General features: G+C 33.9%; 1 protein-coding gene across 1 annotated transcript in view; it reads right to left on the bottom strand.

Moving 5' to 3' along the window:
• The window catches only part of LOC129232816 (inositol-tetrakisphosphate 1-kinase-like), a 48,119-nt gene that overhangs the window by 5,326 nt on the left and 25,653 nt on the right, over nucleotides 1-17,140 (bottom strand). The window contains exons 6-9 of the mRNA XM_054866915.1: nucleotides 15,925-15,968; nucleotides 10,259-10,418; nucleotides 4,641-4,708; nucleotides 1,985-2,156 (exon numbers count right to left, since the gene is read on the bottom strand). Coding sequence (XP_054722890.1) covers nucleotides 1,985-2,156; nucleotides 4,641-4,708; nucleotides 10,259-10,418; nucleotides 15,925-15,968 — 444 coding nt within the window. The remainder of the gene's footprint in view (nucleotides 1-1,984; nucleotides 2,157-4,640; nucleotides 4,709-10,258; nucleotides 10,419-15,924; nucleotides 15,969-17,140) is intronic.

Genomic DNA, 17,140 nt, shown 5'->3' with positions numbered 1-17,140 from the left:
GAACAGTTTTCACCAATCTTGCAAAGGGACCGAATGAATTAGCTGGCGGATTGGTTTGCATTTTAATTCATGTTTTAATGCAATTTCAAAAACGTGCTTCATATCTAAGTTTTAAATCAACAACCGATTGAGATTCAGTAATGGAATGTTTTGAATCAAAATGTATCGCGAGATAATTAGCAACAAGCTAAGGATCTTGGGATACAGCGGTTCAACTTCCGGCTTCAGTTTCTTTGTATGGTGGGGCTTCTGTATGTAATTTCTTTACTCTATGCGTCAGACTGAGGCCGAAGTGAGATCGATGAGTAACTGTGTGACGTCACTTTTTGTTACCCTTTCCCTTGTCACCATTTTATGAATCTGTCTCCTCCTTGTGGATGTGGTTTACAATATCATAACAGCGATTTACTAAACAATTGTTTTCTTTTAACACAATCACTTAATGTAGTACATCTACTTAATATTTAAATAATAATTAGACAAAATGACTTTTACTGCTGAGAGTTCGATGGAAGGAAAAGCAATAATCATAAAATTTGAAAAAAATAGCCAAGCACCATTTAAGCATGTTTTTTACTTCACCTGTGATATGTCTAAATCTAATAATATTTTCACCTTCAACTTTTACGAGTTCTGTGACCCATTTGTAAATCACATCTTATGGAAAAAATTTACGAATTTACTACATCAAAATCGCTCACGTACCTTTGCCCTTGTGACGATGTTAAGTTGTCAATCAAAATATTTTAAGTCACTGTCATAGAGGAAAATTATGTAGTCTTAAACTAAAAAAGAAGGAGTTTTGAAGGAGTTAGAACCAAAATGAAGGAGTTTGACGGGCCCTTGAAAAAAAATTCTTGAATGGAGGAGTATTGGAGGAGTTTCGAAGGAGCGTTCGATCCACAGGGTTCGTACTCAATTTCAGTCATAAAATGAAGGAGTTTCGGAGGAGTTTTGAAAGAGTGAAATGAGATTTTGAAGGAGTACTAATGGAGTGTCATTAAATGAGGTCACACTTTTTTTCAATATATGTGACCATCAGCACCCTTTATCACAAAGTGTCACACTTCACCCCAAACTTCTCTTCTTGTCACGTCATATTTTATACAAACATATTGTTACAATAACTGTGTGATGTCACTTTTTGTCACCCTCTCTCTTCCCCCTTGTCACAATTTCATGAGCCCGTCTTCTCCTCAAAGCATGACATCACTTGGGGATGACCTTTTTTACAATATAATAACTGCAATTAACTAAACCATTGTTTTTTTTTAACGCAATCACTTAATGTAGTACACTTACTTATGTAGTTTTAAATATTTTAAATAATAATTAGACAACTTGACTTTTGCTACTGAGAATGTGGTGGAGGAAAAAACAATAATCATAAAACTTGAAAAAATAGCCAAGCACCCTTTAAGCATGTTTTACTTCACTTATGAAATGTCTTCTAATAAAATTTTCACCTTCAACTTTTATGAATTAACTATGATCAATTTGTAAACCGAAAAGAATAAATGCACGAAATGACTACATTAAAATCGCCTTTGTGACGAAGTTAGTTGTCAATCCAAGTATTTTAAGTTACAGGTTATAGAGGAACGTTATGTAGTCTTAAACTAAAAAAGAAGGAGTTTTGAGTCACTGTCATAGACTAAAATTATGTAGTCTGAAACTGAAAAAGAAGGAGTTTTGAGTCACTGTCATAGAGTAAAATTATGTAGTCTTAAACTAAGAAAGAAGGAGTTTTGAGTCACTGTCATAGAGTAAAATTATATAGGCTTAAACTAAGAAAGAAGGAGCTTTGAGTCACTCTCATAGAGTAAAATTATGTAGTCTTAAACTAAAAAAGGAGTTTTGAAGGAGTTAAAACCAAAATGAAGGAGTTTGAAGGGCCCTTCAAAAAATTACCTAAATGAAGGAGTATTGGAGGAGTTTCGAAGGAGCGTACGATCGATGTCAACTCTTTGAATGAAATACTCACCGGGGAAGGGGTTGATGTCGATGATGGCGTGCCTCCCGGTCTCCCGGTCCACGATGATGTCCACCCCCAGCAGCGCCAGCCCCAGGCGCCGCCCCAGGGAGGTGGCGATGCGCCCCAGCCGCTCCTCCCGCACCGCCCACCGCCGCCCCTCCTCGCACTCCTCCTCGTCGGGCTGAAACGAGAAAAAATGCGTGTTAGACACCGGTGCCGCGCACCACTTTTGTTTTAACCTAAATTTTAACTAAAAATAAAAGTTAATATTTATAAAAAAAAAATATTTCTGCTCAAAATTTTTTTAACTTTTGATATTAACTTCTAGAAATTCAAAAAAATAAATAAATATTTAAAAAAAAAACTGAACTTAGGTTCAGGTCATAAATATAAACCAGACAAACATACATTAAAAGTTTTACGGAGATATATATGAAACTTTTTGAGATATCATGCGCACAAAACGAGAAAACCGAAGAAACAGGCACCTGAGCAAAAGAGGCCTGAACAGCTGTTGTTAACATAAATCTCTATGGGGAAAGTTTACGCATTTTTACGATAACTTGAAAAGTTTTTGGCGTATGGTAATAAATAAGGTATCAAATTGTTCAGAATTAAAATATGCATAACATATATTTTTTCCAGAAAGTTGAAAATTTTGAAGGTTAAAGGTCCTTAGACCCCTCACTTTAACTATTTTACACCCCTCAAAATAAGGGGTCACATTTTCACACACCAGGAAAGTGACAAAATAAGTTTCAACAAAGGTTATCAAAAATTTAGTTATAGTAATAAAGAAATAACTATAAACTAAACCAAAAGGGAGTTTTGACAGGCAAGTGTTGTCATTATATCAAGATTTTTTTTTTTTTGTGACCTACAGAATATGTTTAGAGCTTAGACAAAATTTTGTGTGCAGATTTTAACTAACGAAACAGAATCGTGCTTTTTATGTTGGAGTGAAAAGGAAAATTTACATTTGCTCTTAGCTCTTTTATTTAACTTTATAGCACGAGCAGAGCCGTGCGGGTACTGCGAGTTATTATTAAAGAAGCTTTGAATGGGTGGGAAGATGTTTCAGTCATTTAATTTACCAAACAATGCCGTATGGTTCTCTCCTGAAAAGTGTATAGAATGACGTCACACGGATCAGAGGTTCATATGCACAACTCAAAACGAGCTATGCTGTACACACATACATCAGGGTTCATCGCTCATTATTTTTTTATAAGATAGTAGCTGCGTTGCCTGGCTTTGCCCGGTCCTACTTGAAAATAAAAATTGTGTCAAGTGACGTATATTCAACATTCAAGCGTAAAAAGTAAATTTAAAAAAAAAACATGACTTCCAAACAATGACGGCAGATATTAAAATACTTTTAAGAAATTAAATCCAGAAAGATGGATTTAAAATGCGTCACCATGGAAACACAAAATAAAATAAGTTTAAGGAATTAAAATGCGAAAGAAAATGGTTCACAATTTGAATGGAATCGAGATTTCTTACACTTGATTTAAAAAGGCTTGTCACTTTTTTTCCTTTCGAGATAAAAGCTTATTTCTTCGACCATAGGTCGAGTTAATTCTGGAGTAAAAAAGGTCGCTTTTTCCAATGACGTCAAAAAGAAAGCGGTGGGACAATTCCTTCGCTTTTTATTGATTTCTTTAATGAAGAAAGTAGTACCTAAATGTCAGCTAAGCCTGAAAACAATCCAGCTAAAAACGCAAATAACTCCCGCCGTAATAAAGTTAGAGCACTGAAACAAATAGCGTAGAACCCGGAAAATTCTACTCTTTCGAACGATGCGTAATATTAATATGTGCGAGTCATTTTTCACCCCCATATTCGGGAATTTAAGTGAAAATTGGGCCTAAATTGGAATAAAAAAAGAACTATTCATCGAATCGTTTTCGAACTGGTCTGCGAACCTTTTCCGGACTTAAAGGAACAAACTGAAAATTTCAGCGCAATCGACCCGGTAGTTCTCGAGTTTTGCCAGTTCAAACACACAGACACTTTTTGGGGACTTCATTTTATACTATGCAGAGAAGCCTTCCCACCCTGACCAACATTTTAAGTGGGGTCTCTAAAATGAAAGTAGGAGCAGTTTTTATTTATTTATTTATTTTTTGTAAACATGAGGGAGAACAAAATCGATTTAAAAAAATGTTCTTCAAATCAGTTATTTTATAAAGTGGTGCTATCGAAGTACTCCCAATAGTTATAAAAAATTCACCGTCATCTCCGAAGAAAGGTCCGAAAGCGGCGATCTGGGCATCGGAAGCGTTTTGGTGCAAGAGGAGTTTGAAATACGTGTTGTTCTGTGCAACTTGGAGCAGAAGATGGACTCAACGCTGTCCTTCAGTCAAAACTGCAAACATATTTCCGATTTTTTTTCCTGTTTCCTTTGTCAAATTCCCAATTTTTTTCTGCTTATCGATAACAAAGGGACAACCGTCGAAAAGGATTGTAAGTCTTCTTATGAAAAATAGAAGAATCCAAGGTGAAGAATTTCCCATTTTAACTCATGTCCAACTAGCCTGCAAACAGATTTTTATCGCATGGGATTTTAGAAAAAGTCGGGGGAATTGCGACCCCTTGTGTGAACCTTGAGATATGTATATGTATAAGTATTAGGCATGAACTGGGTTCAATAGAGACTGACCTCTGTGAGTTCCGAAGAGGAGTTGGCCTTGGACACCAGGTGGCTGTTGAAGAAGATGGTCTCGCGATCTGGGAGGGAGAGAAACACTCGAAATGAGACATCCTCGGCATGGAAACAATTTTTTTTTTAATTTAAAATCATAAAGCAAAACACATTTGGTTTCAGAAAAGGATTTCACTATGGGTCAAAAATCAATTGGATTTTATTTTGTTACTAGCTGTACCCGATGTGCATTGCTACACCAACAAAAAAATACATCATTATACTGATTTTCATGACAATCGGTCGAACGGGGCAGAAGTTGCTACTCTGCAGTGCCACCTGGTGGCGAGTGAGCATATTATGCACCTTCTCCGTCGAAAAATACATATATATAGCAATTTTCATGATAATCGGTCCAGGTATCGAGTGAAGCCCTGACTATACTAAATTTTGTACTCACGCAGTTTGCAAGATCAATATCAAATACAAAAAGTTTTAACCCCCCCCCCCCCCCCGTTGCATGAAAAGCGATAAAACAATAAAGAAAGAATTTATTTGTTCAAACTCAAGAAAAATGGCAACAGCTAACTTCTTATCTATGAGATCTTTCACGCGAATTCATTTCTGCAGCCGATCATTTTATTCGTATTTATCCGATGGATTGTGACTTAAATTGGAATAAAAAAGGAACGATCGATCGGATTTTTTTTGAACTGGTCTATAAACCAAAAATAAGTACCAAAAATCCCAGTACCAAAAATAACAAACGGTGAAAGTTTCAGCCAAATCTGCCAGGTAGTTTTTGAGTTCATGGATGACATACAGACAAACATTCATTTTTATATACATAGATTATGTTATGAATAGATCCCAGCGAATATACACCAAAAAATCATGAAAATAAGGCATGCATATGTGCACTAAAAATACCAAAAATATGCACCGGAAACAACAACAACAAAAAAATATGTATTCAAATATTTTATTTACTCAAACTAATCAGAATAAAAATAACTTCGCTATTTTTTCATTTTGTTACCTAGGCAGTAAATACAGTTTAAAGCAACTGTCTAAAGAACACGCTATGCACATTCATTACTTTAATGCAATAAATCACAACATGGTTTTCTTAAGTTATTTTTTCTTTTCTTTTACAAATATCATTTCTAAACAAGAATATCCTTTCAACATCTGCAGCCTCTCCTTTCAGTAAAGAAAAATGTTGGGGAAAAAACCCATTGCAAAGCAATTGCTTCAAAAAGCTATCATTTTTATGAACTAACATGCACTAACGTCAAAAGGGGGTAAATATGCAAAGGCAAAAGGGGCCAATCGAGGCTCTAGTGACAGGGTTGCCACTCAATTTTGGAAAAAAAATTCCCTGTGTTTTCCCTGCATGAAAATGAAACATTGCAAACACTGATTATTTGGAAAAGAATATTCATATCTCGATCATTTCACCACAGGGTAAAAAAACGAAACACAAATTTCTAAATAAATAAGAATTCATAATAACTGAAATAATAGCTTGGTGGTTGAATATATTCAAATTTTTATTCAAAAAAAAAAAAAAAAAAAAAAAAAAAAAAAACTTCTCTTAGCCATGGACCTGAAAGTGTACAAGTGACCCAGAACAATGATTATTGAGGACTCATTTCATACGCTCTATAAATTATCATGAAATTCAAGATTCTATTTTTATGATAAATATTTTAATATTTACTTTTTTAAAAAAACTTTCAAGCAAAATTACCATTTTTTATTTTACTTTATTTCTGAACTTTATTAATATTCTCATTATAATTATTACTATTTATTTAATTTTTGGTGGTTTATACATTTGGGAATTGATTTTTGTAACTTTAATTTAAGAAGGAAAAAAAATTCCCTGTATTTTCCAGGTTTTTGAGGAAATGTTCGAAATTCCCCGGATTTTTCCTGTTTTTTTGTCGATTTTTGAATTCCCTGTGTTTTTCCTGTTTCTTCAGGTTTCCCTGCGGCGTGGCAACCCTGAGTGATGAACAGTTCATCAATCTTCTTTGATGCTCTTCGAGAGCAGAATCGCCAAACACGAAACCTCGACAAAAGCGTCTATTGCCGTTTTTCATGCAACTGGACAGGGCTCCTATGTTTCACTTCCATCAATTAAATGTATAAAAGAAAAGGTCGTACTATTCATCGATTTTTGAAGCGTGAATGAAAATCAATTCATTTCAACTCAGAAAATAATGAATATGAAAAAACTCCAAATGTATTCATCCAAAAATTATCTTTGACCATAACTGTACCTTAGAGCCAGAAGGACTTGAGTCCAAAAATTGCGATTGCATGAAAAATCGCGAATCACGGTTCTTAATATTCGTTAGTTTTCTCGCAGTACTCAAAAAGGGATACCTACTGGTTAGAACGACTTCAAACGCATTGAAAATAACTGAATGCATTAGGTGGAGAAAAAAATGATAGTTTTACACTTAAAGTTATCCATAAGAATTAAAACATCGAAAATAACTGAAAGTGACAGGTGGAAAAAAGGGATTGTTTTGGCTCTCCTGAAAAGTTTCACATTCGCTAGTTCAACATGGATTAAAGAGGTCACAAGGAATACTCAAAACAGAACTGAAATTTAAGAAGAAAAAAAAAGATTTTGAAGAAACGGACTTTCCGACTTTGCGAAACAACAAAAGCTCATTAGGTTTCCTAAATATTCACAAAAAAGAGTGCAAAACTAAAAGGGCTCTCAACGTTCGGCAATTTTTCGATTCTTTATTCTAGTCTAGAAATTAAAAAAAAAAAAGTTTTTTTTTCTTTTCATATTTTCAAAGTTTAAACCTTCAAGAACAAGCCTCTAAGAGGATTTGCGGAGATTTGAATTATTTTTGGAGTTATAGCTAATTTTGCTAAGATGAAGAAAAAGCCAGCAAACAAGATCAGCAGCATTACAAATGGTCCAAAGTACGAGTTTCCAAAGCTTCAAAAGAAGACAGAATGTCTGAAAGATCTGCCAAAAATAGCTTTTGAGGTACAGGAAGAAATAATGTATAAGGCAGGGCTGGCTGTTCAAAAAAATAGAAGTATAGCATACCACTAAACCTCTCAGACTGCACGAAATGCGACTGCAAACTTGAAACACATTTTTCTCGAAACTACTTTTTACAATGGGGTTGACGAGATATCTCAAGTTCTAATGCACCGGTTTATTTGAAATTTGGCACAGACTTTTTTCATACTATCAGTTTTGTCTCCACATGGGGGGTTTCTGTACTTTTGTTTATTTAGTATTTTTAAAAAAATACTGAAGTTGAAAAAAAAAAGGTGAAAGTGACATTTTTTTTCCAAAAAAATGCCATTTTATGCAAAAAAAAAAAAAAAAAAAAAAAAAAAAAATACAAATCAGCTTTGTCCAGACGATTTTACATCCTTGTTTAATGGGAATCAACCTTAATTTCATGTTTCAGATCACAATCATTTCATGTTGCAGACCCCCCCCCCCCCCGAGTCCCCACTTTCTCGGCCTCTACTGATTTCAATTCTGAATTTTTTACCCCACTATTATACACTTTTATACTTATTAAGTATCAATAATAAGCTGATAAGAAATTGGAACTAAAAATGTTTACAGTATTTTTTAAATTACGCTCACAATATTGCCTCAACATTAAGCCTTAAAAGAGCAAGATTCTTGTGTGACACCTAGGGAAAATATCCGATAGTTTGATATATATAGGATATTTTGATATATGGGTCATTCCAGTGAATATGGTACATTTCAGTTTTCAAAACTTTTTTTCAAAGTCATCTAATCCAACAAAAATTAATGTCAAATAATGGCAAAAGGGTTTAATTTATCTGAACTATTAAAATTAATTAGCTCAACTTTGTATTAATATCCAATTTTCTCAGTTTTTTCATCAGAAATGAAAGATTTTGTCCACTCTGTTACACCCATTTAAAAACAACAACAAATTCAAAATGTTCAATTATTCTCCGATTCTTTTTTTTTGTTTGTTTAATATAAACAAATGGAACATATCTTTCATACAAATGCTTAAAATGTCATTGTAAAAGGCACATTTAAGTTTTATTGCTAATTATCTTACTCAAAAATACAAAATTTTAAAAAGTCATTTGCAAAAGTTAGATTATTATATAAAACAAACTTGAAAAAAGAATCAAGTTGGATTATTCTAGTTAGTAATTGTGTAGTTCTATGCAAATTAACCTTTAAATTAAATATTTAAAAAAATTACAATCAAATGAGTTAAAATATTTCTGTAACACAGTGGACACTATTATTGAAGATAGAAGTAATCTCTATGTTTAAGCAGAGAAAATATATAGACAATGTTTCATTTTTTAAAATTTTGTATTTAATTCAATTTTTCTATAAATTAGTTAAGCTAAACTTTTTGAAAAACATCAATAGCATATGGGACTTGTTTACTATTTCCATAAATATTGTCCACTCTGTTACACAAGTGTAACACAGTGGACATGTAACAGAGTGGACAAATAAGTAGTTAATTTTTTTTTCTTCTAAGCCTAAACATAAAGTAACATTTAAAATAGTAAAACAAAAGCAAAGAGTAACTCTAAAATTAACTTAAATCTCTTAATTCTTACTTTAAATATATTTTAGATTTTTTTTCAAAAATTTTAATTAGTAAAATTAATGCAACAAAGTGGACATTTTGTTACTCAAATTTACTATAAGAGACAAAGAATGAATCTTACCTTGCTTGTTGACTGTTGAATCCACTAAGGTTAGCTAAACATGGAGTTTTTACCATCTGGTCAGCTCAAAAGTATCGCTAGTCTTTTTGTAAAAATATTTTTTTTTTCTTTAATGACTGTAACAGAGTGGACATTTCAAAATTTGTAAACTGTAGGGACAATTGTAAATTCCCTGCATTTTCATTAAAAAAATATTTTTCTAAAAAAAATTTATTGTTGAACTTGTTACAATAAAGGTGTTACAATATAATTGGATTTTATTGGTTTAACGGTTAATTGGTTTATTGGTTTAAGTAATTGGAGCAATTACTTAAATCACTATTTAACTGTCACTGTTTCGAGGGACATCAAGATCTTGACTTTTTGACTAACTTAATTAAAAACAAAAAAAATCCTAAATCAAAATATTAAAAACGAAAAATACCTCATGATACAAAATTGCATGAAGAATAAAGAAAAAAATTATTAATTCATATTAACTATCAAATTTTCTGTAAAAAAATCCAAAAGTGCCGGACATGAAATGTACCATTTTCGTCGGAATGACCCATATATCCAATATTTTCAATCGGCAAAAACTGAAGTCTTCAAAATAGTAAATGCATCCTGAAACCACTCTATTTTTTTATATTATCATTATTACAATACGTAGACTTAAAATTAAGGTTTCTTTCATTATTTATATCAAACACTTCATTTTAGGTCTTATCAATTTTAACGGAGTTCATTTAGCATTTGCTGTTTTACTCATTTTTCCTCTGTTTGCTGCTTTTACAGTTATATGATTCAGAAACAAAAAAATATGCATCTGTCACTTCACAGTCATAATGCATTTCTTTTTTTCAAAAGCAGGGGACTGGAATGGGGGGGGGGGGGGTCATGAAAAGGAGGAAAAGATCACGAACCCATGGCGTAGAAGTTCTTGAGCGAGGGCCTCTGCTTGACGAAGTACTTGTCCTCGATGATGAACACCTTGTGGAGCACCGCATTGTGGTTGATGAACTCTTGCACCACACAGGGGGGCTTCACATCCCCCAGGCCCCCCTCGTTGAACACCAGGCACATCTGGAAACACATTCACGTTCAGTCGATTGAATCAGTCATTCGAAGCAGCGAGCAGCATAGATCTAGCCATGGCCCCACTTAATTGTTATAGGCCGTGGCAATCGCTGTAACTCATGGCAACAAAGAGGGTGCCACTGGGCACCCATTTCTATTTTGTTGCAATTGATTGGTGGATGCAGGGGTTCCCTGTGGCGCCTCTGCGGGTCAAAATGAGCGACCTCCAATCAATAAGAAGCAAACTGTGAAAGACCGACATTGATTGGTCGATGCATCGGTTTAACACAGAAGAGTAATAAATTGCCAAGGTCCGTCAAGTGCCAGTGCCATCTAGTGGGGCCATGATCTAACCTATCTAATATGAATCTATCTAATACAGTGAAACACCGTTTATACGTTTCTCTTTTGTACGTTTTTATCAATTATACATTTTTCAAATCGGTTTCTGCAGAGTCTAATATTCATTAACCTATACCAATTATACGTTTTCTCATTTGAACGCTTTTTTCATACAGTCCCTCCAAAAACGTATAAACGGTGCTTCACTGTATATAGAATACGTGGTCTCAAAACCAGACAGGCTGTCACTACATAAAAGAGAACGTCCACTCAATATGACAGGCACTATTCTAAAGAATTTTGCAGTATTAAAGGAGCTTTTGTCTATTGACTTTAAAACAAAACTTATTTCAAAAGTCAGTGCTTAGAAATGGCCAATGATTGGCTCCCATCGTGAATGCATCCTAAAGCATTTGATTAGCAAAAATTTGAACTTAAAGATTTTTCAAAACTTACATTGCCGAAACAAAACTAACGATAAAAATTCACAGGGCCCCTGCTACACTTAGAGTTTTCAAATCCACCGACTTTCTACGGTTTTCCACGAACTCTGCTAGTCGCATCCCATGACTCACAGTTTGCAGTATTTCAAGGGAAAAAAAACATACATTTTGCACAAGAACAGTATAAATGCAGTGTTGCCAGATGGTCAAATCCAGATTTTCCCAATTCCCTTCCAACTTTCCCCCAAAAAGCCATGTTTTCTATCAAAATTCCCCAAATTCAAAAATTATTTTTCCACTAATATTTTCAGAAAATGAATCGACTCCCTCTAATATTTTTGTCTCTTGAAAATTCCCCCCCCCCCAAATAGCCAAATTTTCTTATAAAATTCCCCAACTTTTTTTTCTTCCCATTCTCCCCTTTTTTTTGACTTCATAATCAGTATCTTTATTTATCTTTAATAATAATAAAGCTGAAAGTCTCTCTGTCTGGATATCCTCAGGATCTCCATGATTCGGCTAAAGAATTAGTTTGTAGCATGGGGGTGTGCACCTTTAAACAATTTTTTGAAAATTCGATTTTGTTCTTTTTCTATTCCAATTTTAAGAACATTTTCCCGAGCAAAGTGGGCAAGCCAATTGGCGAGAAATTCATCATGCATTATTTGTAAATATACAGGGGGACCAAAAGACCTTTTAATTTTCTACTACGGGCAAAGCCGTGCGGGTGCCACAAGTCATAAATACGAGCACTTGACCGAGAGATAAGAAATAGCCAAATATTTTTTTTCTACTCGTATTTACTACTCTGCTTCTGTATGTATATTTAAACTATGATTTCTGTTTTTATTTATCCAAGAACATTTTTCATCACACTTATTCTTACCTTTTTCACGTATTAACTAGTTACTCACGCAGAACAAGAATGCGAATTCCGTTGCATAATATTCCACATAATGCGAATTCCATAAAGTTGAGCAAAGATAAACCAACGCTGTTTGATACAAACATCGTAACTTCTACTTGACGCAAATTTAAATACGAAAAAAAAAAAATCTTTTTATCCCCGAGGTTCCCCCCCCCCCCCAGGATTTCCCCAAGAAAAATTTTTTTCCCCATAGAATTCTCCTCAAAACCCATTTCCCTAAAATTTCCCCCAGAGAGCACCAGATTTCCCCAAAATGGGGAAATTTCCCCCAATCTGGCAACACTGTGTAAATGAGTACTTTGTAGAAATAAAGTCCAGAGTATCCGAGCACAAACACTTTTGAAAATTCAAACATCGGTAGAACATGAGGAATCGAGTCACTACCATTACTAAAAAGTAACTCTTGGGATGGGGCACGATTTTCATGCCATCCAAAATGTCCTCGACTCACGGCTTATGCCTTTAAGGGGTTACAGTACCTCAAAAATGATGAAACAATAAAAAAAAAAATTATTGCTTATTTCAAAACTAAAAACTATTCTGAGCACAGGGGAAAAGTTTCATTGCTTTAGTTCAAATACTTAAAAAGTGATGAGTGGTTTTAGGCCACGCTCCCTATGTGTTCTTATGCAAAAGAAAAACTTTAAACTGCTTTTTCTCCATGATGGTCTTTTTGTGTTTTCATGTCATTAGAATCCCTAAGGATTTTTTTCTATCAAAGATACAGCTTAAAAGTAATCCTTTTTGCAATTGGGATAACATAGTTGACAAAACTGTGCATGAGATACGCATTTAATGAATGACTCTAATGTTTAGAGCATGTTAAACCTTTAAAAACCAATTTTTAAATTTTTTTCCAATAAACTCATAAGCAAATGAATGCACAGATTTTTAGAGATGATTATAGTGATCGTTCAGCAAAAAAAAATTTTAATCAGTGCAAAAATAAAAAAGCCTTAGGGATTTCAAAAAATTGATCAATTTTTTGAATTTTTAAAAAAGTAGGCAATATTTTCAAATTTTGAAAAAAAAAATTATTGATTAAGAAATAAGTATGCATGTTATGGTTTCAAAGAAATATAAAATTTACTTAAATTAAAAAAAAAAATATTTGAAAGGTATTGTGACCCTTTAAAAATTGAGATGAACCGTGGTGAAAATGAAAGATCATTTTTACAGGTGACGAGAGCTCGCATCGACCAATGCAAACGCAGAAAAATTTCCGATTCTTCTGCGAAATGATGAACAACGTCGGTCTTTAATTACAAAGTATAACAAACCAGAAAGGTTTAAAATAAAGGTTAACTTAAAATGATCCATGTCCATGCACGTGAATCACACAGTCGGCATAAATGATACGGGATTTCGAAATGCGTGAAAAATCGGAACTCACGGGTAAAAACGGCTCGAATGGCGAGTTTCCTCGGTGAAATTCGGTACTTAAATTCATTTCAGAACTCAAAATCCACGATCCATTCTCTTTGACAAAGATTTTCGAGCACTTTTTTGCCAGGAACAGCGTTAAGTATTCGCCAATGCTCCAAATGCGATAACATCGTAAATTCGGCCATAGGCGGATTTAGGACTGAGTTCCTGGGGGGGGGGGGGCAGGATTTTTTTTTTTGGAGAAACATTTTTAAATGCCCTCCCCTCCCCCTCCCATGATTTGTCTGTTTTCTGCGATGCGTAAAGTCATTCTTTACTTTTTTATGTGTCGTTTTCATTACTGTGTGTAATCATGCTGTCCTTTTTGATTTGACCTTAAAAGAGAGGGGGCTGGTATTAAGAGAGCCCCCTTTTAAGTGGGATATAGAATATCTCCAGTTTTAGGGGGGCCCGGGGGATACTCCCCCGGAGGAAATTATCTAAAATGGATATAAAATTCTGCATTTTGAAGTCTTATAAGGGTTAATTGGAAATAATAGGCAAATAATTGTTTTTTTTTTTAAGTTTTACGATTTAAAAGTACTTTGTGATGCAAGTTAATACTTTAAAAGAAATGGTGCACAGATTTAGAGAATAGGTATCAAGAGAGTAACATACTACCCATTTGAACAATTCTTAATTTATACACTTGATAAGAAATAAAATTGAAGCACACTTTGCTTAGGAGTTTCAAAGACTTGTCTAATTATTTTCAAGGTTTCGTTGGTTAGATTGGGGTTCTGGCTCAAGAGCCCTGGTAGGTTATACTGCGCCAATTCTTTTCAGGGATTTTAGAACCTATCAATAATTTGCACTTTCCAGCCTCTGAAATTGAGTAGTAGTTTATACACTTGCACAGTATTGTTCAAACTTTGTAAGAAACGGCTATTTTAAGTTTAAAAGAAAAAATAAACTTTTCCTTTTCAAAAAAGAAAAAATCATGATTTTTTTTTGTTATAAGATTTTGGAAGATAAGTTGTTACTATATAAACTCCTCCCAAAACTGGGGGGCATTGTCCCCTTTGCCCGCCCCCCCCCCCCTATAAATCCACCCAGGCTCTTCTGAACTGTTCAAAAACGAAAAAAATAATGTTTTTTTTTTTAAATTTTTGGAAGATGTGTTGTTACTACATAAAGTCCTCCCAAAACTGGGGGGGCATTGCCCCCTCTGACCCCCCATAAATCCAGCGAACAAAATTCGAATTTCGCAAGTTTATTGGCGAACAGAAAATTTTCTAAAATATATGGAAAAGAGAAAAAAAAAATCTCCCTTTAGATGTCAATCTGGATAAAAATTAGGTCCGATTCGGACCCCTAAAAACGAACCTTTCCCAAAACTCCCAGATTAGCAATCACTGAAAGTTTTTTCATCCTCCGAGCATTGTGTTCGTTGTCTGAAACATCGGAGTAAGATAGGAATGCAGTCTTTACTTCATTAAAAGCTTTTGTTTCTATTCTCAAATTTATTAAAGAATGATAAATATCACTTCAAAGTGGTTTTTAGCAATTTTTTCTTTTGAAAAATAACATATGAATCGTAGAAAAACCACTTAATATGCATTTTTTTTCCTCACAAAATTCCGAAAAACGGACAAAAATTCCCGGATCCCTGCCCTTATCCTCAAAAAATTGTAAAAAAAATAGTTATACTTCACTTCATGATTAAATAGTTCTGCAGACAAAAGTAAATTAAAATGAGTAAAAGTTAGTCTTTGACTAAGTCTTAAAAAATTTGGCTAATTTACTGGCGAACAATTCGAAATCCTTAGCGCTATCCATGCTTGCGATACATTTTGATCGTGGACGAAATGCCTGACTTTCCCAGCACAGGGCTCCTATTCAAAGTATTGGAATCATTACAATTTTTGTTTGAATAGAATGTATTGTTTGGTTACGTAATATCTTTCAGTGCAACTCTATGCAAACGACTATTTTACTAATGCCTTGTTGCAGATTCAACTTATTATCTTACAATCAATATACTATTTGAAGAGATGAATAGCAAAAAAAAAAAAAAAAAAAAAATTGATGAGCCAAAAATATTAGAATATGTGTTCAAATAGTTCAAAATATTAGAATATTTCACTTTCATGTTTCTTTAATGACCACCCGTTCCGAACATCGTTGATTAAATTCAGACGATTTTCTTCTAAATGAGCAACCTCGGTATTTCTTTCGAAAATCGTTCGCTTTTTCGTCTCAAAATGGGTCTTGTGAACGATATTTATCAGTTTATCGACTTCGTATCATGGAGCTCCATTAAGTACCGGCCGTATTACGATACGAATTGGATAAATGGAATTCCCGAGGGGAAACGCTATTTTGCCATGGCGATAAAATCGGGAACCCTGAACGTAAAAAAAACACTACTCACCTCATGTGCTACAGGTGTCCCATGGGCTACCAATGGCTTGCACACTGGAAAAAAAGAAAAAGAAATGACATGGGGGAACTCCTCAGAGTCTCTTTTTAAACAAAATGCAACCCTCCTACTCAGGGTTGGCAAAAACCCGGGTTTTTCTTAAAAAAGCCCATGGACCCAGGGTTTTTTTTTAAATAAAACCCAACTAAAGCTGGGTTTTTTAAAAAGAAATGTGGTTTTTTTTTGTCTTTTTTTAGGGAAAATGTGGGTACTCGTAGCATATTGTAGCGTAAGTATATGGACAAAGCACAAAAATTGTCTTGGGGTAAAAAAAGCTGGAAAATTCAGCATTTTCTGAAGAAAAGTATAAAAAGACAAAGACAACGCCACCCAAGAATGGTGAAGTTTCAGATTTTTTAGTTTCCACGACTATCAACAGTTAAGGCAAGTTACTTCTCGAGTGATAAAATCTCTTGTTCGTTTTTAATGACTTTTTTTTTTTTTGCATTTTACTTTATTGTATTTCATTTTGTTATGCAAAACTACTGTAGAACCTCAAGTAGTTTAAATCCCTTTTTACTGAATTCCAGCTTAATCAAGACATTTCTTTGAACTTTATGTTGCCTGTTTTTCTACTTCTGTGTACGGAGTAAGAAATATTAAACTTTTACGTAAGATAATGAAAAAAAAAATACTATACATCCTATTCTGTTTTCTGTCCGACCGTTTGTAAAACCTGTTAATTTCTCAGAAATATACCTTGTTTATTAGAGATTTGTGACATGTTGGTTTGCAGAAAATAATTCACATGAAAGACTTATAGCTAGAGTCGTTTCCTCTGTACAATCTACAAATATTGAGAAAATCAGACGTGACAGGACTTAGTCAAGATAATTTGAGTTCCTTATTGACCAGTTGAAGGAAAAAGTTAAATACATTTATTTAAAATCATTGGAGTATTTTTTTAATGCCGTTAAGAGTTAAGAAATACTATTAAAGTTCAAAATTCATATATGTCCATTGTCTGTGGCGAAGAACAAATAAAAAAGAAGTTTAAATTGTGAAAGTATTTAAATTATTTTTTTTAAAAACTTCTCAGAAAATTTAAAAAAACCCTAAAGTGGGCTAAATAATGGGTTTTTTTAAATGGATTTTTTCGAAAAAAACCCCATTGGGTCTAATCCGGCCAACTCTGCTTCCTACTCGATGAAGGGGGGGACTAGTTCAG

The sequence above is a fragment of the Uloborus diversus genome, unplaced genomic scaffold, assembly GCF_026930045.1.
Source record: "Uloborus diversus isolate 005 unplaced genomic scaffold, Udiv.v.3.1 scaffold_14, whole genome shotgun sequence".
NCBI classification, from domain to species: Eukaryota; Metazoa; Arthropoda; class Arachnida; order Araneae; family Uloboridae; genus Uloborus; species Uloborus diversus.
Note: the sequence above shows the minus strand (reverse complement) of the source record. Positions and strands in the feature narration are given on the sequence as shown.